Source organism: Eretmochelys imbricata, chromosome 2 (genome assembly GCF_965152235.1).
Source record: "Eretmochelys imbricata isolate rEreImb1 chromosome 2, rEreImb1.hap1, whole genome shotgun sequence".
NCBI classification, from domain to species: Eukaryota; Metazoa; Chordata; order Testudines; family Cheloniidae; genus Eretmochelys; species Eretmochelys imbricata.
Genome location: NC_135573.1, coordinates 90,867,400 through 90,893,679, shown reverse-complemented (window position 1 = coordinate 90,893,679; position 26,280 = coordinate 90,867,400). Strand labels below are relative to the sequence as shown.

Below are 26,280 nucleotides of genomic sequence, written 5' to 3'. Positions count from 1 at the left end.
AATCCAGAAAAACAAGGACATTCAGAAGCCAGGTTCTGTCCTTAACACACTCCATTGAGTGTAGGTATTGCAGAGGACTTAGGATATTACACACACTACCATATGCAGCCCCTATACATGGACAAGGATTATGGATAGGAGTTAAAGCTAAAACTCTAAAATATTACTGTTTTTGTAAACTTTAGTCGTTGGTTAGTGTAATTTTGATTAGCTTACTTTAAAGACTGAGCTAATGTTGAAATTAAAGATTTGGCGTGTACTTATTTTTATTCTAAGAAGGAAAAACATTTAAACATTCTTCAGAAATCAGTATATCCTTTAACTTTTCTTTAATGTTGCATTAAAGCTTTGTTGTCCTTATGTAACCGCTGGAATTAAAACATTAGCATTTAAACAAGTGAACGTTTTCCATGTTCCCCCTTTTGCCTGCTGGCTAGTCACACAAATTGTAATGAAAATTAATTTTGATGGTTGCAAGAACAGATCCACATGATTCTTCTGCTACCTAGTAAACACCGGAAGTACTAGTTTTACAGGAACAAAGTTTTCTTGATAAAGCATCTTAAGAGATTAAAGAAACATATTAAAGAGGCTAAACTTTAAAAGTTGAAATGGGTATTTATTATGTCATCAAATATGCAACAAATTAGTGTTTAAATATTCATCATAATGAACATTTTGTTGTCTAAGGGAAGAATTAAATATGATACTTGATTATATTAAAGGAAAAATATCCCTCCTATAAGGAAATAGCTTTCTAAAAGACTGAAAACTGTGATTGATCAAAAGCATTCAGTAAATCTCACTTGCCACAAACACCATCCTAACAACCCATTCTGTAGAAAATAAGTTTCTCAATGGCATTGCCTGCCCCACATTCTGTCACCCATTATTCTTCCTCTCCGTCCCTCCCAAAGCATTGTTGATGTCGAATAGTGCTGTCATCATCATAAGGATCTAAAATACAATACTGACAGCTAGCTGCTGGTTACATGGAAGTTTGCTGCTAATGAAATGACATATTTTGTTTGTTCATGGAGTTTTACACCTCACAGCAAATCACATTTGGTTTTGATAGTTTGTTTTTTCCAGAAAACTAAGTGTCACCAGTAAGAACATACCCCAGAAGTTTGGCTTGTCTAAGAAAACCAAAATTTTAGCTTTTTGTGGGTACCTTAGACAGAGTAAATTTTGTTTGTTCCTTTTCTAGGTAGATAAGACAACATAGTTTCTAAAATGCTAATGTTTGCCAGGTCTGCAAGAGAGATCAAAATATTTTCTCTCTAATTGAAAGTCAGAACAGAATTTTAAGACTATCTATTTAAATTGAGCACTTTACCACTAAACTGAATCATCACTCTGATTTATAAATTACATTTCCAAGCTGTCTGTAGAGTGCTGTCATCAGTGCCTTTGTGTGTACAAAGGAAATTTCCTGTATTTATTCAGAGAACATTAAATTTCTGTGTCACTTCAGCACCATAGCCCCTCTGGGCTAAGTGAACAGGTGCACTAAGCAAAAAGTGATGGGAATTCCCAGAGCAGTTCTGTCTTTCTGTTAGAACCATGCAATCAACCTCAGGGCTGGATTACAAATGGGAACGAGGCTTTTTATTCTGTGGTACCGAAGTTAGAGGCCATATGCTCAGGGTTGCTGTTCTCTTAAACGCACTAGCACAGAACGTATTTAAGTTTCACAGATGGGCAGTAGTTCCATCATAAGTAGCCTGGGTGTAATTCCCTGCTAGTAAGAACACAACAATGGATTAACTGTTTTGCTCAAACTTTATATTTTAAGATTATTTTAATAAAGTTTAAATTGACATTATCATCATCTTGGAGGGAAGGAAGACTGTTTGTATTACTGCATATAATACATTTTCTATGGTTTTGGTCTAGATTTTTTTCACGGGATCTAATTATAACCATGATTACCAATATGTGGTACCATTGAATAAAAATTCTTTTGGCGGGGGCTACTAACTGCTTTCTGGGCACCACAAAGTCTCTGAGAAGCTGCTTGTCTTTAAGCAACATACTATCAAAGGGAATCGTGCCAAGAAATATCTTTTACACCTATATATCAAATCACCTTGTGTCCTTTCAAATTATAAAATGGAATTGTAATTGGCTAAAACAAATATTCATAATAAATAAAATCAAATAAATGGAAACAGGTGTCAGATGATATAAGTGCTCATAATAAAAATTGCACAATATCAGTCTCTTAGTTGGTTTGAAACTCTTGTGATGCCCATGGATCAGCCAGTGCTATTCCGTTTTTGGGTTGTGAAATCTTTTCTTTGAAGTTACTAACTAGGTGGCTGGCTTTCTAGGCTGAAATCTTGAAAAGATGATGGGTTACATAGTAATGTAGATTTTTCGTTTCCAGGAGGAGTTTTGTTACCCAGTGGAATGCCTGGCTCTGACAGTGGAGGAAGTCATGCACATTCGTCAGGTGCTAGTGAAAGCAGAGCTGGAAAAGTATCAGCAATATAAAGATGTCTACACTGCCCTCAAAAAAGGAAAGGTATGCTTGTTTCAGATGATCTACTGAGAGCTGTTAGGGAGGGAGGTGAATCACACAGATTCTAGTCAGTGAAAGAATACGAGTTGGAACCAGAATGCAGGTGCCAGATTTTCATTAGTAATTGAGCAGTCTGACTTTCAATTTATATTGGAGAAACTAAACTTTCTCTACATGAGGTAACAGAGGGGCCAGTTTCCTTGGTTTATATATGGAAATGTCAAAAATTTGTATTGGAATATCACATTTGTTTGACCCTCCATACAGACACAGTAGCATTTACAGTAGTTGTTGTGTGCTCGCTCTCTCTCGCTCTTTTTCTCTTTTTTTTTTAGCTTAAATTTAATAAAACATCCTTCCCTCTAGACTAGGGTGGGCCAACTTTTTGGCCCGAGGGCCACATTGGGGTTACGAAATGGTATGGAGGGCCGGGTAGGGAAGGCTGTGTCTCCGCAAACAGCCTGGCCTCCACCCCCTATCCGCCCCCTCCCACTTCCCACCCCCAACTGCCCCCTTGAGAACCCCCAACCAGTCCAATCCCCCCTGCTCCCTGTCCTCGAACTGCCCTGACCCCTGTCCACACCCCCAACCCCTGACAGGCCCCCCAGTACCCTCGACCCATCCAACCCCCCCATTCCTTGTCTTCTGACCACCCCCTCCTGGGACCCCCGTCCCTAACTGCCCCCCCCCCAGGACCCCACTCCCTGTCGTGCCCCCCGGGACCTCATCTCCCCTACTCCCTGTCTCCTGACCTCCACCCCCTGTCCCCTGACTGCCCCCCCAGGACGTCCTGCCCCTTATTCAACCCCACCTCCCCCCCCCGCCCCCTTCCTTTGCCGCTCAGAGTGGGAAGACAGGCTTATTTGAAAGCCTAGGAGGTGGGCGGGCGCAAGCCACGCTGCCCACACAGCAGCGTGGCTGCAGGGGAAGGGGGACAGCGGGGGAGGGGCTGGGGGCTAGCCTCCCCAACCGGAGCTCAGGAACTCGGCAGGACAGTCCCGCAGGCCGGATGTGGCCCGCGGTCCATAGTTTGCCCACCTCTGCCCTAGACACAGACACACACACATACACAGCCATGCTACTTCCTGTTTTTTTCTGGAGAGACCAGAGCTACAGGTAAAATAGGATATAATAAAAGTTTTACAATATAAAGTATCGTTTTTTTTAATTCCCATTTAAATCAATGGAAGCTGTCACAACCAAGTCTAGTTCCCTTGTCTGAATGGACACCAGTCTGTTGTGAGTGGACCCAGCTGCTGACTCCCACATGCTTCTAAGTGCCTTGGGTCTGGATAGTGTCTGGTCACTGTTCCTAGCTCTGGGTTTCTCAAGCATGTTCCCAAGTGCAGATCCCATGTCTGCTACCCTTCTTGGGAATTGGGACTCCATTTGGACCTTAGAACCAGTGACGCAGCCCTACCAAGTTCCAAATTGTTTACATATGTTCCACCTCTCTGTGAGTGCTTTGAGCTTCCTGATTTGCCCCTTCAGGGACAACATGGCAGGCAAGCAAGGAACACAGTCTTAGCAAAGGAATTTCTTAACCACAGACACTTTACTCTTAACAAAGCACAATGAGCGATGTTTGAAAAAAAACATCAGATGTTTGAAAAAAAAATTCTGAATACAGCCCCCAGTCTGATCTCACCCCTCCTGCCGGTCCTGTCTTCTCTGTCCTTAGCCTGTTCTCCAGGCATGTAGTAGTGGACAGCTCCTTCACATAGAATATTCCCACTTATATAACCCCTTTGGTAGGTCCTGTCCCTTCCTCGCATCCCACCCCCACCATGTCTCCGTTTCTGTGCAGATAATCTTTCTTTTTATGGTTGGGCTAGCAGTAAAGAGATAAACAGCACTGCTGGCTTTGGATTGCTCTGTGCCAACTTATCAGATATAGTCATTCAACTAGATCTGAAGCCCCCACTACAAAATGGTTTCGCTAATCCCCATTGGAGATTGCAATACAACATGAGGGTCGCACTCCAACATGAAGATTACAGTATAAAGTGGAGCTCTGGAAACAAAATGGTACCCACAAAACAAGACCAGGTTCACAACTTGACCCAGAGCCCCCAGTCTGTCACAGATGCTTTCCCTGTGTAAAGAGTGTGGAACCCAGGCCCTTATGTATGAAAGAGACAATGAGATATGTCAGCAAATTCTTCTCATTCATTTAGAATAAAATGAGTGAGGAATCTTTTTTTCCCCTTGCCTGGCTGAATTGTATATTCCGAGTTTTAAAGCAAGTGGGATGATTTTAAGGCTGCATTGTCCTCCAAAGGTAAGCAGGGTGCATTAATCTCACACTCTTATTTTTTTTTTTTTTTTGAGCCTTAGGCATGACATTCGGAGGCTCATGTGTAACAAGCTAAAAGGAATTTAAAGCTTCTGGGAAATCATGCATCATGTGCCCCAGGGGGATTTAATATCAGAGCACCCATCTGCCAGTGTATTTTTTTTCCATAGATTACAGATCATGAAAAAAAAATTTACAGTGTCTCCTTTTCCTCCCCTGGGCTCCTGCACATTAAACAAATCTATCCCAACTTCAGTCTGTGCGTCTTCACCGAAGGCCCGGTTAGAAGCATGCAATTTTATTTCCAGGACTGAACTGCTGACATTGCAGTCTCTTCTGTTTACAATTTCTTTAGCTCTGTTTCTGTTGTCGAACAAGGAGGTTTTCTTTCTTCACCTGGTCCTACACCTGTCAGTTCTGTAAGAGGTGAGTTTTTGCTCAGTGTGAAATGTCAGGATTCATACGCCATTGGTTTCTGTTTTAATTCACAGTGTTGTTTGGTTTTGGTTTTGAAATGTATTTATGGTCAGAAAAACGACTGTAAAAATGGCTCTTCCTTATTCAACATATCTGCTCCCTTAAAATATTCAGATTCAGAGCTGCTCCGGTTTTAGAATAAAACAGTAACAGTACTCCTCTGTTAGCCCAGCAGAGCCCATATGGGTACGAGGCAATTAGATTGTACAGAATCCTTATTACTGGGGGGTGACATGTGAACCCAAAAGAACAAAGAGAATTTCAGATTTAATTTGAGTTGGTAGTATTGGCAGTTGGGGGAAAAATGTTTACTTGTAAACTGAGCAAACTTTAAGGTGATAGTCAATAAGGCAGTAAATATGGAACTCTATGCACCCCACACTGTCTGTCTTAAGTAACATTTCTTTACACTGAATGATTCAGACTTTTACTTTCCTACACAGGCCTGTATGTTCACAGTGTTGCAAAAAGGTAAGTTCAGGAACCTACTATTTGTTCCTTTCAGAAAGTCTGTGTCTTTAGTAATGATACTTCACACTGTCATTCTCCTGCTCTTGTAACAGATGCGATTGCCATCAAAGCCATACTCCACCCTTCCTATCTTTTCTCTGGGACCTTCTGCTTTGCAGAGAGGAGACAGTTTTATGAGACCAGAAAAACCCTCCACCAGTCACCACCGGCCGCTTAGGAGCATGTCCAGGTGAGAGACATTCCTAGTTCAGCTTCTGTTTCTGGTAGCAGCTCTTCATAAGATCTTCTCAGTCTCTTAGTTGCTAATGAGACATAATCTACTAGGCTTTGTTTTTGTAGTTTGTTTTAATTTTTCAAAGTTTGTCATATCTTTTTAGAAACCCAAAGATAAATGTCTTTCCTGACCAATTTCAAGATTGAGGTTTTTCCTTACATTTCTCGTGGAACAAAACCCATCCTGATTACTTTTCATTTACTACTTAGTAAATATAAACTATATTTACTTACATAAGACTTGCTGACATGATATTTAAAATGTGCTGTGTCCCTTGTCTATACTATAGCTGATGACAGTAATATCAGTACAGCTGATAAATATTGTCACTTTTTTTTTCTAGTGTAGATGGATCCTTAGAAGAAAAATCCGTATGTTGTTGGTAACTGAATAGGGAAATGCTCCCTTATTAAACAATGATCTACACATGTCAAACTCTTTCTACTCTCTAGCCATAGGTTTGTTTCATTTTGGCTTTGGTGATAATTTATCTTTTGGTTTTACATTTTGAACACAGGCTGCTGTTAAAGCTAATCCCAGAAATTACATTTGGATCAGGTCAGGCTGTAGATCCACGAACCCCTCTCTCTGTGTGGAAGTCTGTCTGCCATGGTGCCTACACGCAAATTAGCCAAATTAGGACATCCATGTAGTCATTCATAAAATTCTCTTTGCCAAATCATGCTTTACACTAGCCTTCACCGAATAACCACGTAATCTTATTGACGTGTCTTCCCATCTCCATCCTTTCCTTGCTGCTTTTTTGCACTCTCCTTAAGTCAGGGACAGCAAGACTTGGGACAGGAATAGCATATTCTTTCTCTTTGGAGGTGTTTCCATTCGTGTCCAAAACTGGGCTGAATGGTAAATAATGATAATGAGTAAGGGACGGATTCTTTGTTTTTCAGGTTGTCCGCAAAGTCTAAGTCTGTGGATAAATCAAATGAAGATCTACAGTTTCCCAAAGAGCTAATGGAGGACTGGAGCACCATGGACGTGTGCGTGGACTGCAAAAAGTTTATTTCAGAAATCATCAGCTCAAGCCGGCGCAGCCTCTCTCTGGCCAACAAACGAGCCAGGTTAAAAAGGAAAACACAATCATTCTGCATGGCATCACCAGGCAACTCTGAATACTGCCCTTCTGAGAGAACGATCAATGAGATCTGAGTCTTGTGCCTTTTTCTTTGCTTTTGTCTTCATGAGGTCAGCATCTGTGAGAAAGATCACTGAAACTACCCTTCCCTTTGTTTTACTTAACGAGCTTGAATTTGCATTAGATCACAGGGTTTGCTATTCTACGGTTTCCACAGACTCTACATTCCTATCTATAGATAATGATAAGTAATAGGTCAGCCAGTAACTCGTTTGCACTGGAAGGAAACAATAGTTTGAAAATGTTCCCTGTGTGTGTGCGCGTGCATTGTGGAGATAGAAACCCTTTATTTGCATTCAGTTTTTCATCATTCCTTGAATTGTTTTTAGGACAGGAGCTGAATTGTATTCCTAAAGGAGAACCAAATCTAACACAGGTGTCAATGTTAGCACAATTGTAAGCAGTAAGTCATATTGGCATTACCGACCTAATAGTGTTCATGTTCTAGTTTATATGGCACATGGAACCATGTTGTACACCAAAAACCTAGTGTGGGCTGTTGGTCTCATTGTCTCACAGCACAAAACCTAGAAGGTTTTGCTAGTGCTATCAACATTATCTTTCTTTCAACTGTTGTTACTGCTCTGAGATCATGGTTCAATGTGGAACTTTATAATGTCTGTGTTCTAGTGTAAAAATCTCAGTAGGCTGTATGTCCAAATGGTGGGCCATTTACCCTGAGCTGCTGTACTTCTAAGCCCTGGTGTAATTAGAAGTGTCTCCTGTGCAGGTAAGAGTAGTTGATTCCTTATTTTGAATGTATTGTGATTATTATATTTGGTAGTCGTAGTTTTAGCAGTAGATAGAGCTGTACACTCGATGGGGAGGGTGGGAAATAAGAGAGGCTTCTAAGTTTAACTGAATTTCCTGTAAAGTATGTAACGTGGTTACCCAGAGAGGAGGTATGGGTAATATGTATATTTGTATTATAGTGGAACACACAAGCACTGCTATTATTAAAAGTTCAGGAGCATATCCATTATAAATCCCATTTTTCAGGGGTTTATAGTTTGGCTGTAAAATTTAGGATCCTGATGAAATTTGGGACAACTGTGTCTCAGATTAGGAGCACTTTGTTTTGCTTTTTAACAAACTTATGGAGAAAAAAGTCTATCTGTTAAAAGTTTCAATAATGTTACAATGTTAACAAACATCACATGCTTTTTTCTCTTTTTTATATTCAGATGTTTTGTTTTTAAAGCAGTTAAAACATAATTAGAGTTTAGTCCATAATATGGAGATAAGTTAACACAACCAAGTTACTAATACTTGAAAATCAACTACTGTGCGTACACAGTAACTTTTTCATAACATTTTTCATACCCAGATTGACATTTAATATCAATACAGTTCTGTATTATATAATATCATAGTAGGAAAGATTCAGATCTAATTTATTAACATTTCTGTACTAGAGATTGATGAGAGATACCTCAGAACTGCTCCAAAGTAGCTGAGACAGGGTTTTTGTAATACAGTTAAGGTTGATCTGTTTTCAAACTCTAAATACATATTTACAAAATAGAATCTCTTGAACCAAATATTATGCATTTTAAAAAGTCACTGGGAGCCAAATCCTAGACTTGATGTCGGGGCTCTGGGTTGATGATGGGAGTATGGTTCCCACATTCCACTGAGCAACATTAGAGCCACTCTGCAACTGCTGCTGCACCATCCCTGCTGTGTGGGAGGGGAGTAGCCACCCACTGGGACCACCTTCACAGGCTTCCCAAATCCACGCAGTGGAGCTGCCCCAGTTTCACAGTAGGCTGGGCTCCCTGCCCCCCAAACGTGCAGGATTTCCCCTTTCAAGGCATATTTGCAAGTTAAGTTGTCATAGCTCCAAAGCAGCTAGTCTGCTATTAGGTAAATGTGTGTTTGGGCTGTTCTGAAAAGCTTGTACAAAGGGCTTTTTAAACCCATCCTGGGACACATCCATCCTCATTTTCCTTTAATCGTATTTACATAGTTTGCACACACAGCGAGTATCGGGTAATAATGTTAAGGGTTTGCCTGAACTGATGACCCCAGGAAGTTCAGAGTTATGTGTGAGTCCCCATTCTTAACCCTTTCCTTTCTGCAGAGGGCCATGCAGCTGTTACACCCTCTGTCTGGGGACCTCAGAACGATGGGTCTTTCATCTTAAAGCAGGGGTGAAAGTAACTTAAATGACTTAACGGTACGCTGGAGCCCTGAGCAAGGGGTGGGGCCTCAATTGGAAGAGGCGGGGCCTTCAGAGCCCCAGGCCCTTTAAATCTCAATTTAAAGGGCCCAGGGCTGTGATAGCAGCGGCTGGGCCCTTTGAATTGCCAACGGAGCCCCAGGGCTCCCAGCTGCCTCCGCTACCCCAGGGGTCCAGCAGCGGGGCTCTGGCGACAATTTAAAGGGCCTGGGGCTTCAGCCGCTGCTGGGAGCCCCAGACCCTTTAAATTGCCGCCGGGGAAGCCAGTTTGGTACGGCGCACCGGCTCTTGCTGGTACTCTGTACCGGCTTACTTTCACCTCTGTATTCAAGGAATTACAATATCTTGATGAGTTAAGGACCTATGACAGTGGGGTAGCACAGTGCAATTCATGTGAAATGGGTAATAAAAGATCCCCCGTTAGTCATGGTAGCACTTTTTTTGCCACTTGTGTTTCTGTGCCAAAATCAATCCCTGCAGCCCAGCTACTCACCCATCCCTTTTTCCCTTGCTGTATTACCTAGTAATCACACCAGATGACCAGTTCCCAGGGAAGCACATGGGGCTTTTATTTTAAACCCCCATTATTCTGTGTTTAATTTTTCTTGGGAAACATCCCCCTCTACGCCCCTTACATCTATTTACTGCTCCTTTTCATGGCCCCTTGGAAAAAGCTGCAGGAGCAGGAAACGCATTCCTTGATGTCTCTGAGGCTCTCAGGGGTGCAGAGTATCCAGCACGTTTTTCTTTCTAGTGGGAGGGGTTTGTGATAGAAGCCATAGCCTCATAATGCCTCACATCCAGTATATGAGCAGTGAAATCAGACTCCAGCCCTGCAGATCCTGGGCCATCCATGAAGGCCTCTGTGCATCATCCCTGCTCCCTGCAGCATGGCTTCCTTGGTGAGATATTCTCTCCCATATCAGTGCATCCTCATAGATGCTGTAGAGGAGAGCTGATGCTGCTTCTAGCATCATTACTAACTTTGTGGTGTTTGTAATACTGCAACACCTAGCAGACCTAGTCACATGCCATGACCCTGTTGTGCTAGGCACTGTACAAACACAGAACAAAAAATGGTCCTGTGAACTAGTGAATGGTCGTCAGCTTAAGAGTCCATTAGTGTGTGAGGGCAGCAGAGTGCAAAGGCTGGCTGCTTCCAGTTCTACCCCCATCCGCCTGACTCGGCCACTCCAGGGCAGTGTGATGGTAGCACACAGAGACTCCCACAAGCACCTGGAGAGGGGAATCCTGCCCTAGAGCTGCCAATCTCTGGGGGGGTTTCCACGCTGGTTGCTTCCATCTATATTAGGGAAAATAGACTCTTGTACAATGTGCTGGCCTTTACTTTGGTAGAGGAAACAAAGTAAGAAATGCAATTCTCTTTCTCAAGCAAAGGCGGAAGAAGCACCGTCCACTCTTTGCCTGGATCAGTCTGGAGTGGACTATTTTGAGCTTTCCACCTCACCGTTCATGCTAGTGTCCGAAACCCATTCCAAGTGTCAAGGACCAGTCCACTTTACCTGCGTACCTTATCAAGTCCTATTTATGGCTTAAATTTCATATCTGTGTCAGAATAGAAAAACAAAAGTTTGTAAATGTCTGTAATATATTTATTAATATTTAGAAAGCTGTCATGCATTGAGCAATGGGAATTGACTTTCCCATGAAGATTTAAAAAGAAAGTGAGTCTTATTTATATGTATATTGATTATATTAGATTTAAAGTTGAGCCTCTCTCCATAGACATTGTAAAATGAATTTCTGTTGAAAAGACTGTGGGACTAGCACAGCGAGCTCATTTCAATGAGTTTTTAAAATCTTTTTTTTTCCCTCTGTGTTTAATAAAACTAGGACTTGTATAAGTGCATCAGAGACCCAAAAGGGGTTTAAAAAAATGTCATTGACAATGCAATGGTCTTGTATTTTATACATGAAAACAGTTCTTGAGAATTCAAAGCCAGCTCAGCCTTGCTAACAGCTGCAATGAAGGTAGCAAACAGGCCTTTGTGGCAGCTCTCATGTGTATAAAACAAATTCTTTCAACGTTCATGGTGACGATATTGCTTATGGGGTTTTTTCATTAAGTCCTTTACTGAAGAAAAAAAAACCTGGGGACAATAAAATGTCTTTGGAGCATAGCCTTTGTGTGTATTAATTATTCATGTGCAAACTATTGTAAAGAAAAATTTGAACGGCCTTTTAGGATTTTGTAAAAGTCAAATGGTTGTTTCTTTTGTAGTGTTGATGAGTAAGATTTTCACACTTACTGGGCTACATGAAGGAAAGGAAACAGGTCAAAATAGTCTTTAGAATAGCAATATAACTGCATATGTGACCCACTGGACTCTAAGCATTAAAGTATGTTTTGCATTAAAATACTGCTTTTGCTAAGCAGTAGAAAAGTACAGTATGACCATTTCCTACCAAAACCTTCCATATCACAAGCTGAAGAGCTGTATATAATTTTAACTCTTCCTATATGGATCAGTTGCGCTGAATTTTTTACAGAATCTGAAATAACTACACACAACCTATCTTTTTGGAGCCTGTAGTTGATGTGCATTGTGGGAGACGTACTAGGAGTCTTTCAAAGACCAAAATGGAAGGCTATCAAGAAATAAAATACACACACACCATAATTTATTTTCCAAAAACCAGTCTGTTCTCTGATTCTCCCTTCTAGGATTGGCTGCATAGGTAGGGAGGTGGGGGAAGCTCCAACTTTAGACAGGCATGAAGGTAGCAATCATGCTAAACTTCATCCAGAAGTTCTGTGCAGCTTTTAGGAATGTCTTTATTATTTTAATTGTATTTGTGAAAGTGACATCACACAGTGGATAGGGGAAAGGTGCTGTATTCTGATGCAACAGCGTACCTCTTATCTTAGCATTAAATTCTAAATCATTTCCATGTAGAAGACTGAAAGCTGGTTTTATTTTTTTTCTTTGATATGTAACTAAGTTAAAACTGAGCTGCTGAATTGTTAATATTAATCACAGGCATGCAGTCTTGTTTTCCATTCCCTTGTTTTCCTCTGACTTCACTAATATGCTTTTGATCTTCCTTAATATTTCACAAAAAATACCCGAATAAGAAAACAGCTAGTGTGTGTTATTGGATCACTCTACTGAAAAAGCCAACCAGACATAGATCTTGCATTCTCTTCAAAACACAAGCCAGTCAGGCCCTATTACAGCCTGAGCCCATTCACCTGAACTTGAGAGAAGTAAGGAAGTTAAACCTTTCCTTCAGTATTTGTACGGGTGATGAGCTGATGCTGTTAGAACCCCTTCCATCCCTATGGCAACTTCGCACAGGTATTACATTTTACATTCATTCGTCTATGTCTCTGAAGAGGCCATTCCAGAAGGAGGATTGCCAAGACTTAGACGCATCCTGGCGCCCTTCTCTGTCTTTCCCCCAGATGTATCCCTATACTGGGTGGTGGGAGGATGATGTAGGAGCCTCGCTGCCAGTCTCATGCCATCAGAGGATTCCTCTAGATAGAGGGAATCTTCTGTTGGCCAGTTGAGTTCTAGAGTAGCACAAAGCACCCTGAACAGACCATGGAATCTGGCCCATAGTTTTATAAAATGCATTTTAGAACCTGGGTTTTATAAGAAGACTCTCCAGGTGCTGCAAGAACTGCACTTATTAAAATTGTCTCTTTCTCTCTGCAACTTATCAGCAATTTCTCCTGTGGGTAGCTCCCAAGCCGTTTTCAAACTTTCCATTATGTAGGAAGGTAAAATGTATGCTGCCAAGGCCTTGTGCATACTGACAGTTGTCACAGATTTTCCCACGATTGGGCTAGCACCAGTCCAGAACATTTTACCACTCTCCTGTCTAGATCCACACTGGTGCCTGGCCAATAGTAGGAGGATCTTACTATCATCAGCCTTGACAACTCCATTAAAATGGAGTCCTAACCCACAGTTTGAGAACCCTGGACCTACGCTGATGGGAGAATCCTTTAGCATAGGTAGCCAGTGTAGACAAGCCCCAAGTCCACAGTCACCCTGCAAGTGCACAAAAGGGGACCTATGCACTATTCAACTGATGCTGCATTTGTTTAGTCTATATATTAGTTTCTAGTTGGCAGGCAGGCTGTTCTTTTAACTATGTGACAGATGCAGAACTAATGAGGGTCAGCCCACGCAGACCACAACATGCTGTGTGGCCAAGGTTTCAGATACCTCCTAATCTCCCATTGGTCACAGTACTGGGTAACATTACCACAGCAAGTATATGAGACCTAGCACTTCAGAGGTTAATGAGGAATCCTGTCCATGCTGTGTAGCAACTACCACCCTGCCTTTTTGTAGGGCTAATAAGTGGTCTCGCCACCTGCTGGTCTAAACTGTTTTTCATTGAAAACATTTGTTAAACCAGTTTTTGAAAGAGTCCGTCTTGAATCGGATACTTCTAGTTCTAGAAACTTCTGAAATCCAGTCTAAAGGGCCAGCCCCTGCATAAACATGGGGTGCTTGTGTGTTAGAAACAGTACTTTGTACTGCTGCACCTTCCTAACAACCCCTACGGTAACCTAGGGCCTGGGCCCAAGGAGCTGGGCTGAGCACTGAGAATAGATGTAGGCTATGGAAAGTAGACACAGCTACTCCATTAGAGACCCGATTCCTCCCTACCCCCTGGCATTGCATAGTACCTCTGAACTTTGCCCCCCCCAACGCAGGAGATGGATTTGTTTCTTAGCTTTGCAACACCTCTGTGAGGTAGGTAATACACAGTTTACAGATGGGGGAATCACAGCACCTCCTTCCTCAGTGTCAACAGGAAGCTTGTCTCAAAGGTGGGACTAGAACCCAGCTCTGCTGCAGCACAGTCCTGTGCCTGAAATAGATTGCATAGCAGGTAAAGGGCTGCCATCCATTAGTGGAGGCTTTTTTTTATCTTTGCCCATGCCTCACCCACATGCCCTTCTGGATTTGGTTCATATCAAGCAAGGGGTTTTAATGGAAGTGATGACTTGCAGGGTAGCAGTGTAATAGGCACCCTCAGAAGTAACTTAACCTGAAGGTTTGTGAACTTTTTAGTCCTATTTATCTGTCAGTATTTCATCTGTAATGGGCCTACATTTGCCAGCACAGTATGCAGCCGTTTCATTCTTTCCAGGCCTATGGAAGTTAGCATTAACTTACAGGGGTGCCTATTAATTTGCTAAGCCTTGCACTACATACAAAGGACACCTGCACTGAGCTTACAGCCTAAGCACCATAAATTGCATGCAGTAGGAGTCCCACCAGTAAGTTTCACCTTGGAGAGTATTTCAACTCAGGCTTTAAGGATAAAACACAAACCAGAAGTGTTAATTTTTCAAATCCCTTCTTCCTCCAAGCTGTCATGGTGCATGTACTTTTGTATGGCTTCCAAGAGATGAGGGCAATTATTTATATGCAAGAAAGGCACTAGGAGTTTTTCTGCTTGTTTTCATGCTGTGATACTGAAATGCAGTTTATGCATTACTAGTAAAAAGCTCTTAAAAAGGTGCATTCTCCAGTTCCAGCTTTCTTGACATAATGAATGGTTAAAACATACCTTGAGTATTTAAATAGTTAATAATGGGCTTTTGTGTAACCTGAGCTGAAATAGTGATTATTGTTTTTTGTTCTTAGCCTTAGTGCCCCCTAAATACTGGTTGCTATTATAGGCTCTAACTCAGGGGTGGGCAAACTTTTTGGCCTGAGGCTACCTCAGGGTGCAAAACAGTATGGAGGGCTGCATAGGGGAGGCTGTTACTCCCCGAACAGCCTGACCCCTCCAATCCCCCCTGCTCCTTGTCCCCTAACTGTCCCCTCCTGGCGCCCCCTCCCCCTAACCAACCCCCTCTGCTCTCTGTCCTGGGCCTGCCCTGACCCCTATCCACACCCCTGGCAGGCCCTCTGGGACCCCCAGACCCATCCATCTCTCCCCCACTCCTTGTCCCCTGACTTCTCCCATCCAAGACTCCACCTCCACTCTGTGCAGAAACTATGACAAGGCTCGGAGATAGACACAGATAATTTACATTCCAAATTAAGGCTTAAACTAAATTATATACAAAAAAGTGGGATTATTTACTAAGAAACCTGAGCTACAGTTAAGGGTTCCCCACTCTACTTCCAGCCTCAAGTCAAACACATGGTTCCTCCCACCCATGTCACTGGCACCATTAACCCATAATAAGCTCAACTTTAACTATTCATCAGGGAAGAATTACTCATCTTCCTCCTTCAGTTTACACCTGTTGAACTACAACAAGACATGAGCGTATCTGTGCATCCTCTTTAAGGAAATGCTCAGGGCAGATCATAGTTTCAGCTAGTTGCTTGCATCACCACCACCATTTCCTGCTCCCTGGGCTAGACTAGGTGAAATATGGGGGGGGGGGGAGTGGGGAGAGAGAATCCATAAGCAGCAAATGCTTGCCTGTTTTTACTACAAAGAAAACAATACACAGTAGTTATTTTTAGTAGATTGTGTAATTACTTAGCACCATAGATGTGCATGGCCCCTTATATTACAGATAGGGCAGAGAATCATAGTTTGAGGAGTTTACAGTCTGAACTGAGAGGACAATGGGAAGAGTAGGAGATGAGGAAGAGTTACCGTGTATCCATTATCCTTGCCTTCACCATAATAAGAGTTAAATGTTGTCTGAAGTATAAGGAAGATTAAATGCATTTAATTTAATGGAAAGGTCTTGGTTAAAGTATGAAGATGATCAGGGTTTAACGTACTCTATTTTATAAATTACACAACAAAACTGATCCCAGTCATCTGTAATTCTCAGGAGGCAGAAATGCTGTAGCTGGATTTCTTCTAGTTACCTCAGCTACTTTCAGTAAGCTCGGGCTTTGTTTACAGTAAGCCTTGGCACTTCCCGGGCCAGGTGAGCTTTCCTATCTAGTACCTCTAGCCCTAGCACCCCTGCAAGCCCTGCCCCCGCATAGAAGACTATGGAACTGCAGTCGCAGCACTGGTGAGGAATCTTAAAAGGGGCATAGGGAAGTGCAAGATAGACACACAGCTACAAGGGAGAACAGGACATTCACTATTAGACACAACTGACAGCTCCAAAATGGTCTCAGCTAACACCAGCATGGATGCTTTAAGGAGAGAAACCCTTAGACTCTGAACCAAAGGGAACTGTGAGGTGGGACGCAGAGACAGCCTTAGAAGTCTGCTTCAACTCTTACTTGTTTAGGGATGTGCATGTGGGTAAGAGCTGCAATGACAATATCACTAACTGAGGAAAGGCTGGGCTGTAAACAACCAAACCCCTCAATTCCTTTCCATCCCTTCTTTCGACCCTCATGGTGCTATAGTGTAGGATTCCTACCTAACCCTGCACCTCCTGCCCTTTAATGAGCCAAGTGATTTTCTTTCGCTCAATACTTACGTTTTTGGCATCACCTCCCAGAGCCAAAAGGAGCTGGACAGGTTAGGTTCTAGTTTTGATTGAACTCTTCCCAACGGTGTAAGCTTTTTCCTCCTTTCTGTTGGGCACTGTCTGCAGTGCCAGAGCCCACAGTAGCAATGTAAGTTTTCCACCTCAACATTTGAGAAAGTAGACTTAGACGTGCCCTATACAGGAGAGAACGACCACATTAAAAGGGCCCAGAGTTACAGGGCACTTTGATTAATGCAAGACTGGAATAAAATCTGATCCATCAGAGATTTTACATAGAAGACTAACCAGAGTCTGTTTCAGCCAAAGAGTTTGAAGATATTATAGAACTTTGTGTGGATGGATGCGGGGCAGGAGGGGGGTGCTCACGTGAGTGCCACAGGTCCAAGTGGGACACTTGTGCAAGACTGGGAATATGCAGCTGTGACTTGTGAAAATGCAGTCCCCAGCCGAGGGTCCTTCTGCACAATGGCTCCACAGAACTACCACAATGACAGGAGGAGGAACAGGATGAAAGGACAGACTGCACAAAGGACCATACCTATAACTGGAGCAGTGCTGTTCACAAGAAGAGAGGATCCTGGCAAAACAGAAAACAGCTTGGACAAGCCACAGGAAAATAGAAACCCTAAAGTCAGACAACTGGCATGAAAGAGAATGAGCTTCCCCGTGGAGGTCAAGATAGATCCCGAGTAACACTGGACCTGATGAACATCTAGTAATGCAGATAAGAACAAAATGCAGTGTGATCCATCAATCACTCGGTGGTCCCAAGGGTGCACACATATGCATGGTGGGTGGTATTAGACCACAGTGCAAGAGGCTATGCCTAGCAAATTAAGAGTGGATGCAACTTGCATCTTCTTTTCAGGAGATTTAAAGCAGAGGGCCCTCCCGACCCTGAATGATTCTCAGACTAAGCGGGAGGCAGAACAAGGATGGAGGCAGTGACATGGGCCAACAGGGCATTAGGTGGGCAAACATCCCAGAAGCTCTTAAGCAGCTCTCTTGGGAGCACAGCCAAGAAGCAGCTAGAATTAACTTCCCTCCCCCAGTATAGCTACAACCCAAGTCACGGCCTTTCAGGCCAAAAGAGGGGGTCAGCAAAAGTGCAGAGCAACTAGTGGCCAAGGAGAACAGTTGCAGGGGTTGGGAGGAAGAGAGAAACTTCTGGGGCCAGGAGACAGGGCCAGAAGCTACTTGAGGCAGCCATGGAGAACGGTGGGCCACAAGGGAGCTCGGAGGAAGCAGCTCAGGAGCTACAATGGGGAGAACACCTCCCCCTCCCTCAACACACATATGGCTTGAGAGTGACCAAACATGGCTCTATAGAAACTTATTTCTGGGAGAGGCACCCAAGATAGTGAGGAGAACCCCCCCGACCTGACTGCATTTGTAATTGGTTTGGGCCAAGATAAAGCAGTGTGGAGTAGCCCAAAAAGTGTGTGTCTGAAGCAGACTGGAAGGGGCAGCACCACTGGCTGTCCTACAAGAGCTAATAAGGAGAGGAAGGATGGGACAGAAGCAGTCATATGCAAGACTGGAAGGTGCCAAATAGCAAATGCTGCAGGGGTAGTGATAGCTGTGTTTTAATATCTGCAAATTGATTTTAAGACTACCCTAAGCAATAATTCAGGCTTAATTTAGCAGCAGCATTAGGCACAATACAAGGGTGATCAGCAAACTGCAAGGGGCTAAGAGAGTCTGACAGGTCTGGAGGCATTGTTTACACTGCAACAAGAAACACCCACCAGCTGGCCCACGTAAGCTGAATCGGGCTCGCAGAGCTATAAAACTGTACTAGAGATGTCTGGGCTCAGACTGGAGCCTGGACTCCAGGATGTGAAGGGTGAATGTCTATGGTACAATTTTATAGCTCTGTAAGCCTGCTTCAGCCATGGGTGTTTTACTGCAGCATAGCCACACCTGCGCATTTAACACTTCCCACTTAACAAAACAGTCATGTGTTGGAATGTTGTACTACTACAACTTTCCCCAAGTCAGTCACATCTGTTTTATCTCATTTGCACAGCTGTGGCCGTTGTGTCTCACTCATATGTGCCAGGATGAAATGGCAAGGTAGGAGCTGACAACGTTTTTTGCAACTAGACCTGTCTGCATCCCCCCGCCCCAGGAAAGGACATCATGTAACACTTAGACAGCGAACTCACTTCAGCTAAAATGTCAGTATTATGCAGGTTGTCCTTGTCCTTTGGAGAAAGATAACCTCTTCAGAACTAAGGCCTGGGCATAGTGTCTGTTTCATACAGGGAACATCCGAGATCAACATGAAGACAAAAAGGTAAATATTTCCTGGGTTCTGAAAAGCTAAGATTAATTCTTATCCAACCAAAAAAATTTTTTTTTTTTAAAAACAGAAATATTTTCTTGGTAGGAAAGCGTACTTTGATAGTTTCAGACCTACCTCTTAGTTTAAAAGAGGACAATGCAATTACCAAAATACATAGTGCATGTGTTTGGTGGGTTTTCCACCAAACTAGCATTGTATTTTAAAGCACTCCAATCAAAGCAAGTTATGGAACAATTATTTATTTTTACCATAAAAAAATTTTAATTTTTTACTCAAAGGTAGTTTTCTAAACCATTTGTTCTGTTTGCACAAGGAATCAAGTCTTTGCAACAGACCGTTTCTTCAGCCTTTGCATGCGCACACACAAAAAAATTCCAATTCTTCAACAAATCAAAAATTTACCTTCAGTTGAAGGCTGCATCTGAAACTTATGCAGCTTTCAAACACTCATTTCTGTATCCATGCCACAGAATGCCAAAGATTTCATACCTTTTGGAAAGCAATCCAACTTGTGTTTTTAGAAGTCAATAGTTTTCCAATGCTTTCCATGGAGGTATCAGCTGCTCTTCCAGAAGAGGGGGAGAAAAAGACTAGAACCAGTGAATAAATATTACAAAAATAAAATCTTCTATCCCCACAAAGTCTAACTAAAAATCTATATTCACATCTAAATTCTCACTGCATCTGTCAGAAGTTTGTATCCAAACATCCAAGACATAAATCACCTGTGTATCACATTCAGACACTGCATTTAACAATGCAAGAGGCAGTACCATCATGCAAGAACTAGCTTTTCAGATAACCTGAGTAAATAGCTCCATCACTTTACAGTGTGTCACTTTTCGTTATTTCACTTCGGCAGCGAAGACTAACACTAGATTCAGTGCTTTTATACCCATCTGCCCTTCATAAAATACAGCAGCTGCTCGCTTTAAAGAAATTCTTAATAAATATATGTACACACTTTTTTTTTTTTTTTTAAAGTGAGCACAAAAAAAACAGATGGTAGAAGGTAGAAGAAACCTACTAGTTACCGCCTTTATAAAAAGGCACATTTTGGCATTTTTAAGAATTGCCAGAAAGATTTTGTTTCAATTGGCTACAGCACATGGGGTTATTTAAATGAAAATAAAGGAAAGCATAAGAGCTCATGTTAGTCTTCACTGGTCAAATAGTTGATATGGAGCCTAGAAAGATCTAGAAAAACATTTTTCTCGGGTTTGGACATTCCTATGAACATATAAAAGTCTGGTGTTAGCCATAGAAAAGAGATCTAAGGAAATAAAGTTCATGGGATAAAGTTGTTCTGTCACAGTTCCTTGGTGTTATGTGGCCTCAGTTCTCTGCTGCAGATGCCGCTGCCATTCCAGATTTCATGCTCACCCGTGTTGATGATGTTAACTCCTCAAACTCTGTATTTAGTTTGCCGATCACCCATTCCAGGGCATCTCGACCCTGTCAGAAAAAGACATGAATTTAGTATCAAAATGGATACAAGGCCACTTAAAATTAAAACTTCAATATCTTTCCTGTGTCAGACTTCAGAACTGCTCTAAAGGAAACCAGTTTTTCATTATTTGGGGTTTTATGTTGAGGTTTTTCAAGTTTTTACTGAAGCTTCATTAAATGGAGTGTTTGCACAACCTTCATCTTATGTGCAAAAAGTTTGTGCCACACCGAAGTGAGGTTATGGGAAAAGAGGGTCTATGTAAAATTACTGGTTACTTTAACAATAAGGATATTTTTACCATTTGCTTTTTCTGTTAGCATAGTAAAGCCAACACATATACTGAGACTAAGATAGATTTTAGTCCAGCTGATGCATCAGAATTTTTAAGAAATTTACATTTGGAGAATTTTTGATTATTGAAGATGAGAGCCAGGAAGAACCAAGCTGGACTTTCAGGTTAACTCAGTAGTTAGTTAAGGAAAACAAACAAAAACAACAAGACAGACATTCTACTTGTCAGAACAAAATTTGGTCAGAAAGTGACTGTAGGAAGGGTATCATGGAGTTCTAAGTTCATGGATGAGTCACTTTTCAGCATATACTGAGCTATGTTTTTTAAAACGGCAACTAAATTTTCTGTCACCCTGCCCTGTTCCCTCCTACTCTTAGAATATTTTAAGAAGGCCTCAGAGAAAACAAAGTGCTGTAACTAAGAGCAATTAAAAACTTAAATATAAGTGTTCAGCTCCTTTATTTTAATTGGCCACATAGAATGTGCACTGCCCAGTTTTGTGAATTCATGTCAGAGACTTATTTGACATGCTTAACTTGCTGGACTCTAGTCACACCCTTACTGAAGATTAGCTTTAAAATGAGAAATTTCTAGCCTAGAGTTGGGTACAACTTTTATTTCCTTAATCAAAAGTACTGGAGTGTAGGGCTTTTAAATTCCATTTACTCAGGGTGAGTAGAAGTTTTGCCCATGTACATAGGCTGAGTGAGACCAGGGAGACACTGGCCTCTGTCTGGCGGGGAGGGAAAGGAAGGCCACAAAACCTCTAAAACACTACTACTTTAACAGGAAAGGTTGATGCAATTAGAGTGCCCAGGGGAATATTTGGTAGGTGCAGGGACCCAGGCATTTCCTTAAGAGCAAGAGGGTGAGGGCAGCAGCACCCTGTAAAGTTGAGGACTGGGGTAGAACTGATTGGGGAGGTGGAATTTAATTTATTTGGGTGATAGAACAGACCAAGGGAGGTGTTGTTATTTAAAAGGACAGAAGTAGTAATTTTTTCCAGGGGATTTAAGATACGTGGATGGAAATTCAGTATGCATGAGGGCATGGTGGCATAGGTACTTTCCCACCTGGCATATCAGGCTTAGTCTTCAAGCAAGTGTCAGAAGCTTTTCAAGTCTTTTTGGAGAGAAGTAAAAATCAAGCTCACCTTAACCTCTTACATCATTACTACCACAAAAGGCATCCTCTAGAGACTCAGTGTTTTTCACTGGACATACTGTCCTGTTCTTACTATTCTTATCCATTAACTCTTCACTTTACCACCCACACATACATCCTAATGAATGAAACAGCTGGATTAAAAGTACTCAGTTCATTCTAAAATGCATTCTAGGAAGAGATACTACTAGGTCTGGTTAGACAGTGCAGAATACAGGATGGCACCCAAATGAGCAGATATCAGATGACAGGATTCCTCAGAACAATATTTCAGTAAGAACTAAACTCTTGTGACACAGGCAGTTCAGCAAGAAGCACCAGAATGTATGCTATGTGATTGAGTCATTAGGTCATTAGCTTTACAAACTGCAATGCATGCGAACAAGTTCAATAGCTGGGGGATATTACTAATGCAGGAAGAAAGAGGGTGTTACCCCCTAAGAGAGCACTATATGTATACTTGTTACAGTGTATATATATATAATATATATATATATTTTTTGTAAAAGAGTCCCTACCCCACGGTCTCCTCTTCCCTAACCAGTGGGAACTAGAGTGGATGCACATTCAAATAACCAGTCAGTCTTTTTCAAGTTAAGAAAAATAAAAGACTGCACAAGTTTAAAATGCTATTTCCATTTAGCCTCATTGAAAGAAAATGGATTGTGAAATAGGAGGCGGCATCTTCAATCACCAGGAAGAACATGCCAAGTTTAGAAATAAAGCCCTTTGTTATCCAAATGCTATATTATAAATTGGTTAGTCTCTAAGGTGCCACAAGTACTCCTTTTCTTTTTGAGTTATCAATGTTTATGTTACGGTTAGCAGTCACTATTTGCTAGGAATTGCCCACACACTAGTAAACAGTCCCCATCCTGAAACGATTTTAAAGTATTAAAAACAAACTCATAGAATCAAAAATTCTCATTCATGTGCCAAGACCAAGCATGAGAAATTTCAGTTCTTACAAAAAGTTAGTGGATTGGAAGTTAGCATTTATAATGAGTGCCACCAACATGTTAAAGGGACACCAACTTGCATATTTTTGGTTTGGCTAATTAAAACTGAATTTATTTTAGTCAGAGCAACCCTTATTCTTCTTCATAGTCGTCTTTTTTTCCCAGCTTCCCTGCTGATACTTAGTAGGCCCAAGGGCCACAACAAACTCCTCATTCTCCTCCTCCTCCCCCCCAGCCTGTTTCCCCTCTGTGCACAGAGTTACCACTTCAGTTTGTTTTGCTGGTACTATTGCTGGCAAACTTTCTCACAGAGTATAGGGAAGCATGCATGCGAGCTACAACAGAGCAGTGCAGGCTGCTACATGCAACAGGAAATAAATGCATTACAAAATAGTGTAACTGACTGAACTGTCATATTCACAGAGATTAGAGGGGGAAAAAAAAACAAACAAAACAAACCACAACTCTTTCCCCCAATGTTAGGCATAGAAATAACCCCAGGTACAAGCTTTTCAGACTGAAAAGCTATTTTTCAAGTTACTTTCCTTTTAGTTACAGGGTCACTAATATACAAAACACTGAAAGTAAACAAGTAACACATTTAAAACACTAAGAATGTTTAAGTCTGATCATATAGACAGTAGACTTTTATTAGCCAAAAAGTTAGCCAGCATCTTTTGGGTGGGACTCAGATCCACAAAATGCCTTCCAAGGATTATAACCAGTAAATCATTCAAATAGGTTTGTTGGTTTTCCAAAACAAATACAATCTGAGGTATTTTCTTGCAGCTCTGGAAAAACTGCTTAAATCCCTATAAAAACTTAAGCATCAGTGCACTATGCTGACATGGTAAATTTCAGAACAATTCTCCAGCGGAATCTAAGTTAATAAAGCTTCACCTCTACAATTTCTTTTAAAATTAAGGACCTTGGCAGTTCTACTCAGTGAAAGGAAAACAGAATCTGACAGAGGATTGGAGTGTATATTTTTACATATATATATATACACACATATAAATATATATGTATTTTATTTAAGTCCTACATTATATAGGCAAGCACATTCATAACCAAGCATGCACATTACATACGTTAGCACTACATTGTGCTTTCAATATTAGGTCAAATACTGGGTATAAAGATTTATTATATCTTGGATAATTGATAGCAGACTGACTACTCCAGTTGAAGTTTTTTGGAGAAGACAAAGCTTAATGGTTTGTCCAACTCAAGAATTTAGTGGAATGAAAAGTAAACTTGAAAGCACATAGCCAGCATCTGCTAATTTTATAAGGCGCACACACACACACACACACACCCCCTCCCCCCAAAATAAAGGAATCAAGGAGAAGAGTTATGAAAAAAGATTTTAGGATTTTATCATTGGAAGTTTGTGGTTTCAGTACAGGAATGACAGAGTCGAGCTAGGCTAGCTAATGGAAGGAAAGGTGAAGAGAACTATTTACTGTCCAGCATTAAACTATGAAAACTGTAACCACTCCTTTCAGCCTTGAAGTCTGAATATGAAAGAAAGCAGCATTTCCTACCATGAACAAATGGAAATACATCTGAACGTTAAATTTTAAATAGTCATGTTGCTTAAAGAAGGTCATTTGTAACAGCAGCAAGGCAGGAAACCAATTTAAGATGCTAAATGAGATTCTTACTGCAACAATACAGCTCAGTGGTTTGAGCATTGGCCTGCTAAACCCAGGATTGTGAGTTCAATCCTTGAGGGGGCCATTTAGGGATCTGGGGCAAAACTTGGGGATTGGTTCTGCTTTGAGCAGGGGGTTTGACTAGATGACCTCCTGAGGTCCCTTCCAACCCTGATATTCTATGGTTCTATGAATTCAGCAGAGTAAAATATGTTCAGCTTTAACCTAAATTTTAAACCACCAACAGAAGCTGCCCCTCCCCACCTTCCCAATCACCCATCTACCTCTTAAAAGTCTAAGAAAAAGGAGGAGACCAGATCAATTCCTGTCACGGAAGACAAAGCAAGTAGCGAAAACTCTGTGCTGAAAACTATTCTTGTTAGGCACCCGTTTTGAGAAAACCAACCCTAAACACATTAAGTGCAATTCTGATCCATTTTTATAATAAGGCTGATTCCATTAACCAAACATTTTTTGGTTAATTTCTTTAGATAACTGTTCTTATCTAGTCAAATTTAATTGACCAAGCTGGAGTGGGCCCCTATTAAAGAGTGACATTTTCACATGCTTAGGTACCTGCAGTAATCTATCATTTACACGTATAAGAGGCAATAGTATGGTACAAAAGTACTGCAGTACATGTAGAAATAACTAAGGTCCGCCCTTCACTGATGTAGTGGATTTGGGCTACTTGACCCATTCTAGGTCACAATAAAAAAAAAAAAAGACATACATGATTCTAGTATTATGAGAACAAGTTTCCCATTCTTGTATGTAACTGTGATTACAATACATGCAAGCTAATGTACATATATATAAAAAACATCACATCACAACAGTCCATGCACACATTTGCTAGAAAGCTGAAATGCTGTACCGAGATAGCGAATGCCGGAGTTACCACTAGTTAGTACAAACTGCAGATGTAGAGAGACTGCTAGCTTAGAGCGCTTTCAGAATTTTGAATTATCCACTCAATAGCATCCCACCCCTGGAGTAACACAGAAAAGATTAATACATGGCACAAAATTCATCTTTCATCATTGTAGTATTCAGGTATCTGGCCTGCAATCCCAAACCCTCAAAGCAAAATTCAACATTTACATCAGCATTTCAAGATACAGCAGAAAACACTTTCCAGCAAAGCTTTTGCCATCTCTAAGCAGACTTCTGAAAGCACAGAAACTCAGTCTTGTGCTTCTGCGGTCACCACCTCCTTCAAAGTAGAGCTCCTTGTTAGTAATGAAAGGGCTGGAAACAGCACACACAAATTCCTGCCAAGTTAAGCACCTCTGAATGGACCTAGCAGCCTTAGAAAGGACAAGAAGGTACTGTTCCACCGTTTGACACTTGACTACAAAGATGTTTAAGTGTTATATGGAAGAAGCCCTTTTCTAATCTGGCTTTCTATACATGTCAGACATTTTCTAAGTGGACTGTTGGTAAACCAAAGATTTAACTGCCCTTGCGAGTGTCAGAGGATGGTGAGATCACAGTATGTACCCCATTACTCTAAGTGGAATTGGAGAGAATTGTAAAAAGTTTAAGTGGAGAGATGTTTATGGCCACCGAACAAAAATACAATCTGCACCCTCAAAATTCAACTAGCCACTTTTTCTCCCTCTCCCCAAACCCTGCAGTTCATCCACTTAACC

General features: G+C 41.5%; 2 protein-coding genes across 2 annotated transcripts in view; one reads left to right on the top strand and one right to left on the bottom strand.

Annotated features, from left to right (window-relative positions):
- SPIRE1 (spire type actin nucleation factor 1) overlaps positions 1–7,390 on the top strand; it is a 149,725-nt gene extending 142,335 nt beyond the window's left edge. The window contains exons 12-16 of the mRNA XM_077810464.1: positions 2,393–2,530; positions 5,179–5,249; positions 5,744–5,771; positions 5,864–6,000; positions 6,954–7,390. Coding sequence (XP_077666590.1) covers positions 2,393–2,530; positions 5,179–5,249; positions 5,744–5,771; positions 5,864–6,000; positions 6,954–7,212 — 633 coding nt within the window. The 3' untranslated portion in view covers positions 7,213–7,390. The remainder of the gene's footprint in view (positions 1–2,392; positions 2,531–5,178; positions 5,250–5,743; positions 5,772–5,863; positions 6,001–6,953) is intronic.
- Positions 1–26,280, bottom strand: part of PRELID3A (PRELI domain containing 3A) — a 40,112-nt gene that overhangs the window by 5,528 nt on the left and 8,304 nt on the right. The window contains exon 6 of the mRNA XM_077810465.1: positions 16,783–20,557. Coding sequence (XP_077666591.1) covers positions 20,438–20,557 — 120 coding nt within the window. The 3' untranslated portion in view covers positions 16,783–20,437. The remainder of the gene's footprint in view (positions 1–16,782; positions 20,558–26,280) is intronic.